The sequence below is a fragment of the Mus caroli genome, unplaced genomic scaffold (genome assembly GCF_978045245.1).
Source record: "Mus caroli unplaced genomic scaffold, Mus_caroli_1 scaffold_3, whole genome shotgun sequence".
NCBI classification, from domain to species: Eukaryota; Metazoa; Chordata; class Mammalia; order Rodentia; family Muridae; genus Mus; species Mus caroli.
In genome coordinates, this window is record NW_028227258.1 from 8,175,001 (window position 1) to 8,181,999 (window position 6,999).

Below are 6,999 nucleotides of genomic sequence, written 5' to 3' on the forward strand. Positions count from 1 at the left end.
TGGTAATAGAAATAAAAAGACACTCAAAAGTGCATAGATGAGTACAGGATTGTCATGAGCACTATAATAATTTATACTTTACTAGGGGCTGAGTAGGTGTGGATATGGACTGTGACAATCTATAGTCTAATAGGGGATGAGCAGGTATGAATGGGGGCTGTGACAATCTATATAGTCTACTAGGGGGCTGAGTAGCTGTGGATAGGGACCAGGACCACCACAGGGGAAACAGTTGCAAACCCATTGTGATGGAGACAATGAATATCACATGGAGATGAGACCATTCTTGGAGTTTGTAGGATGGGTAGGAATTAGTAGGGAGAGAAAAAGGGTAGTGGGTTTTAAAGAAGAGCAGTTCAAGCTGATAATCAGAAAGGTGGGACAAGCAGGGCCCACCTGGTGGGAGAGAGGGTCTGGGCCTCAGATAAGAAGTTGTAAGAGGCAAGTTTAGGTGATGTATGCAGCAGCCACTGTGGAATGTGCTGTGTAAACTATAAACACTTGTTAAGAGATCTCCATCCTTTAGCCACTGACACCATTGGTATGAAAAAAGACCATTTTTAATTTTTTCTGACTAGTCTTAAGTTTATTTTCTGTTGGGATTTTCAGGTTTTGTTTTATTATATTTTAACCCAAATGATCCAATGGTTCGAACATCTTTCTAATTTTTTGGAATCATCTTTTATTGATGTATTTATTACTTATTTTGATAGCCTGATGTTCCCACTTTTCTCCCACTTGCACCTTTGTATGTGGTGGTCAGAACTGGGCTTGGTGATTTGCTTTACTTTAACATAAGAGTGGCAAACATTTACAGAACCAGATGATCTTTATAATGATGCATGCAGGAAATGGCCACAGTACACCAAAAATAGACATTGATATGATTAAGCCACAGTTGGAGTGGGGACTCTTTTCTATAAAGCTTTGGGAAAGTTCCCTGCATCCTCCTGGGAATGTTAGCCAAGTGAAGACAGAGAGGAAGAAAGTGGCACTTCTGGGATCAAGTGAAAATGAGGGTGACATTGTAACCACCAATGGGAAATTCTAAAGTTCTTTTTTCCCCCTTTCTATGCTCTCAGACTGGCCATGAAGACATGATCCTTTTGCTCCCATCTTTAGAATGCATGTATTACAGTGCCTGGAAAAGTTCATTGTTTAAAAATACTTACAAGCTTATGAATAATTTATTTGCTTAAGTATGCTTTCATTTTCTATCGAATAAACTAATGTGTATTCGCTTTAAAATTCTTACTCCCAGAAGTGTGAGGCTAGTTGTTGGTATCGATGTTTGTTTCTCCTTGAGTCTGTTTGTTCACAGTGGAATGTCATTTTTCTAGTCTTCATGTCAATTTGAATTAAAATATTCTATGGCCTACATCCATGATTTATGGCATCATTCATTTATATCCATCAGTATTTTGCAACATGGCAGTACTTTGTGAGGTGTGGTACAAAGGTCATGTCGTATTTGTTGTCAACTTGAAAAACTGTGGGAATGAAGAAATGTCTGTGATCAACAGCTTTTCCTATTTTGCTTGTTTTCTAGGTAACAATGGCCAACATTGCAATAAATGGAAATAATTCCCCAGTGACCTGTGAAACGACACTTTTTGCTCTCCGCATGGCAACGTGGAATCAGATCTTAGACCCCTGGGTCTATATTCTGCTACGGAAGGCTGTCCTTAGGAATCTGTATAAGCTTGCCAGTCGTTGCTGTGGAGTTAACGTCATCAGCTTGCACATCTGGGAACTCAGCTCCATCAAGAATTCCTTAAAGGTTGCTGCTATTTCTGAGTCGCCAGCTGCAGAGAAGGAGAGCCAGCAAGCATCGAGTGAAGCTGGACTGTAAATCAATGCAGTATTAGAAGAAAGTCCGGAAACTTCTGAAACATCTCAGCTGATCCGACTCATCGTGTAACTGGAACATTTGGACCTCTGTGTAGTTTGGGAGCACACTGGTCAGACACAGCTTCTGACTTTTGTTAAGCTGACTGCTCCATGGTTGCGTATTTTCATTTGTTTGTGTCAACAGGAGATAGACAGATACAATGTGGTGTCCTTGAGTAGAACACACATTTGAGTTTAATCTGTGTGGCTTATGTTCTTGGAATAAATGAATCTGTTGAGGCCTAGTGCCTTTATTTGACCTATTTTTCCAAGCACCTTATGCTACTTGCACTGTGACATGGCATTTGAGGATCCCTGACTTACAGACAAAGCTTAAAATGGCACAAGACTTTTTCTGTTTGAGTGTGCGGTTCTTCTCTGTTTACCAGCCCATGTGTCCTCAATCTATATCAGCATGACCATGACATCTGAGACTCACGGTGACTTTGATGGCCACTGTGTAGGTTGGCCAGCCTGATATTGTGAGGCTGCTGAGGAGAATCATTCTTGTCACAACTGACAGGTCTGAGTGCTTGCATTTGTTGTTCTGAAGGTTAATTATTTTCCATATTGGTTTATCCTCCTATAAAGTCATAGGATTTCAGTGTCGAAGTAATCTCCCTTGCCTCTGAAAATTGTAGAGAAATGCAGGCTTTGTCTTAGCACAGATTCAGCTCATGATAGCACATCATGAGCCCTATGAGAGACGATAGAAACATTGAAATCCCACTTACACATGCCAAGAACATTGGCAAACATTGCTTTATCTGAGTTGTTCTTTCTGTGTCAGAGAATAAAAGAAAAACAATCAAGACACATTCGAAGTCTGTTTGCAGCTATTCTGTTTCTGCCTTACACACACACACACACAGACAGAAGGAAGTTCTGTTAACAGCAATTTCACTAAATAAGTTGAACCACACTTCCAAAAGCCTGTGTTGTCAGTGAGGAGTGGAAAGATCTAGAATTAGCCAGGAGTTTGGCTCCACTGTTGCAGTTAACCTGAGGCAAAGATTCTGTTGCCAAGTTTCCCAATCCTAATTCATACTTCGCCTTTGTTTTTATAATTTAACACAAAGAGACTCAGTTTCAAGAATCCTTCTAAACATTAGCTTCATCACTGATTAGGGTTAGTGATTATGTTTTATATGGAGATGTATTTTCATATTTAAATTTTTTCCTTGCTTCCATCAAGTTTGGCTTCATTTAAAAAATATTACTAGTTTTTGCAGTGTGTATGGGTGTTTTACCTGAATGTATTTCTGTGCATCATGTACCTTCCTGGAACCTACTGAAACCAGAAAAGGACATCAGATCCCCTGGGATTGAAATTACAGATGGTCGTAAGCTATCATGTGGGTACTAGGAATTGAACCCAGGTTCTCTGGAAGAGCAGCTGTAGAGGAATTTTAATCCTGAAACCATGTGAATTCAATAGACTTAAAATAGTATCTTCAACATGGTTTCTCTGTCAAGAGATCACATCCAAAGACCTTCTAGGTCTATAAGATCCATCTGGAATGCAGACATGCTCTGGATTATAGTACAATCTGGCTGTAATATAGATACACCCTTAGTACACACATTTAATTCCTAACAATGAAGGTAAAGTTAGTTTGTAGAAGGAAGTAGTCACTTTTGAAAGCAATGTCCAATTGAGGGGCAGATGGAGTGATGAATCAAAGTTTTGACTGAATGAGTTAGAGAAAGGATATGCCCAACTCACATGGGAATAGCACAGGAAAGAGAGGATACTGAGGAACAGAGGAGAGAGGGAGAGAGAGAGAGAGAGAGAGAGAGAGAGAGAGAGAGAGAGAGAGAGAGAGAGAGAGAGAGAGAGAAAGGGGCTCTGGGCTCTGGGCTCTGGGCTCTGGTGTGTGTTTATGGCAGTTTTAGTTTTACCAGGACAGTTTTACATAGATCGGCTGCAGAGAGAACAAGATGGATACAGGTGAAGACAGAGTGAACCAAAGAATCAGAAGGATCCAGAAGAGTAGAACTTATTGACAAAGTTAATATGAGGCCAAGCAAGCAATCAGGCAGAAGTGGAGAGAAGCCAGATTGAATCAGTCAGTTTGGAAGATTAGATTGTTTGGAGGGTAGAAGCTTTTAGGCCTAGGCCCAGGGGTAAGTAGAACAGAGAAAAAATGCTCTGAGCTCAGACTAAGCTGTGTATTTACACAGCTAGAGTATGGCTTTCATCTCATCTCTTTGAGGAAATGAGAGCACCATTTTCAAGCAGCCGCCGTTCTTAACTGCTGAGCCATCACTCCAGCCTTTCAAAATTGTTTTTATCTATAAAAATGATTTCAGATTCTAGGACTCAAAATAGTATCTTCAAAAACTTTTGCTTTTGATTGGTAGTTTACACTAGATATGATTACTGCTTTTGGTAAATCCTCCTAAGTAAATTGAAAGAAATTAAGCTAATAGCTTAATTTGTTTAAGTCTTGCTGAAGACTTAAAGAAAATTATTTGTAGTGATTCGAAAGGAATACACACTATTATGTGATAATCTTAACTTAAAGACAAGTGATCAATCGCACAACTGATTCCTATGTAGAGAATATATCAGAAGAATGGACAACGATTTTTGGTGTAACTTGAGCATGGAGTTGTAAAGAATGTGCACAGTTTAAATTTAAGCTGACAGCTACATGTTGGTTTTTGTGATGTACATATGTATACATATATATGTATGTGTGTTCCTGTGTGCATGCATGTGAGTGTTTATTAATATGTGTGTATATGTATGTGCATGTACATGTAGAATGCATATGATTGTAAAAAGGCATTACAATTTATGATTACTGTTACATTACATAAATGTTATCATCTTTCATTTCAAGAGCACTCAAAGCTTGAACAAACTTTCCGACAGTTCACTTACTTTCTGAGCAGATTTATTTCCTACAGAAATAAGATGTTGGCGTCTCAAACACAGAGGCATGAAGAACCAAGTCTCTGTCTTCCCTAATTATAGTTGGTAGAACTCTGCAGTTAACATGACCATGCATTTCAACCGAGGGAAGGCACTGAGAAGGAAATTGTTTCAAGGCTCCAGAGCTCTTTATTGTGAGCCTCTGATATGGACACAATTGTTCCTCTACTGCTGTGATGTCTACAATGAGACCATCTTTTCACACCGTCCTGTGACGAAGGCAAAGCTCTGGGAAGTGCCAAGGAGTTTATTCAGTGCATATTCTGGAAGATTTATCTATACTGTCTAAGCAAACTTTTAGGGAAAAGTACTGATCTTATGATGAGAATAACCCACATTGTAAATATAAAAAAGTTGAAGAAGTTTCATATTATGCCTGACTCTAAAATTCTGTTTGTTATAGTGACTGTTGTATACAGTTTACTGTGCAGTAAGCAATAGAGGATGCATTTTCTGATAACTTCCATAGGCCTGAGTAAAAGTGTGTTTTTTCCTATTCATTAAAATAAACAGTACGAGGAGTTCCAACAAGCTCACTAGTGTGAGTGTTTAAGCTGTTTTGACATTTATAGTCTGTTGTATGAGGTAAACTGCTGTCTGCACAGCTTCACATACTATGGAAACATTGGGCCTCTGGAGAATTGCAATCTTAATAAGCAAACAAACACTAAACCTATTTGGAGTCTTTGTAAATCTTTTATGAAAATGAGATAAAATACATGTCACATTTTCCAAGGTTGCATATACAGAGATTATACTGAATTGTAATATAACCCCTGAACAAGACACTTACTAGTGGGTTTAATGAGGGAATAGAAATATTCTGAAGACCGGATGCTGCTTCTAATCATCTATGAAGCAGAGAATTCCTAGATGTCAATGTGCACATAAATGGAAATGTCTGTTTTGTAATAACTAGTTTTCTCACATTCAGAATTAAAAGGCATCCTGCCTTGTTTTAGTGTCTAGTATGAAGTTAGGACCTAAATAAGGGTACTCACTAAATATGTGGAATGCGACGGGGTGGACAGTTGCCTGCCTGCTTCACTGTGTGCCACCAAGGGCTACAGATGAACTGTTTTCTATGGTCAGAATATAAAGACTGGAACTGTACATTTTCTTAATTCTTCACCTGGTTGTCAGAAGAATTTACCACTTGGTAAATAGTGTTGGATCTCAAGTCATTCCTGACACATTTCAATTGGACAGGAAGTGAGTGTTTTTTGTTTTGGGGGGTTTTTGTTGTTGTTGTTATGTGAATAAATGCATTTTGTGTTCTTCATACTTGTAGTAAAAAAGTAGATGATAAAGATATGTATATACTGTTACTTGTATTAGTATGTACTGCGTGTTATGTAGAAGCTTTAGCTAGCTTGAAACTTTAAATGTTTTTATGATCAGCATAAATGAGTACTTACCATGAGAGGGTAGCTTTAGAAAGTCATACAAATGTGGGACTCTTGAAGGAGAATTTTCATTTCTGTTTGTTATTGGGAGGGAAGAACTTCAATTTGCTTTTCATGTTTTTGTTTCTCCTTCCTTCCCAATCTTCTGTGACCTTTGTGGTTCTTTTATCTGAGCTTCACTTTCCCTAGGCACACCACAGCTCAGATTTCACTGATTCTAAAATCTGGTGGTGTAGGGACAGTCAAGTCATCTACTATATCATCTATTATAGATGACTATAATATCAAACAGCCTCAAATGTCAGAGCCGTGATCCTCACAAAACTGTGTCCCTTGCCTGTGGCTCCTTTCTAGTGAGCAATTTGGTCACTGGGCTCAGAGAACTCAAACATGAATTAGCCACCATCACAGGCTGCTGCTCATTCCAGAGGGCAGAGAATGTGGAGCATCTAATAGGCTGTTAAGGCCTTGATTGGAAGGACGGTCTTCACTCACCCATCTCCCGATAAAGTAAGTGATGCAGCAGTCTGATCTCAAAGGGGACAGGTAAGGATGGGATAAAATACTCCAAAACTCAGAAATGACAGGTAGGCAGCACCAATGATTTCAACATAGATAAAAGCAAACCACTTTTAGCTTCTTAAAAACATTAAACAAAACCCACTTAACTATTTGATTTTGTTTCTTAGTTTTGGCATGAACAATACTTAGGAATCATTATTTGTAAGTTCTGAGAAACTTGTAACCTCTACAAGAAGAAAA

At 38.7% G+C, this 6,999-nt stretch overlaps 1 protein-coding gene across 3 annotated transcripts in view; it reads left to right on the forward strand.

Annotated features, from left to right (window-relative positions):
* Positions 1-6,084, forward strand: part of Ptgfr (prostaglandin F receptor) — a 38,976-nt gene extending 32,892 nt beyond the window's left edge. For all 3 annotated transcript variants that reach the window (XM_029475602.2, XM_029475603.2, XM_021158414.3), the window contains exon 3: positions 1,550-6,084. In XM_029475602.2, coding sequence (XP_029331462.1) covers positions 1,550-1,852 — 303 coding nt within the window. In that variant the 3' untranslated portion in view covers positions 1,853-6,084. The remainder of the gene's footprint in view (positions 1-1,549) is intronic.
* Positions 6,085-6,999: the final 915 nt, after the last annotated feature.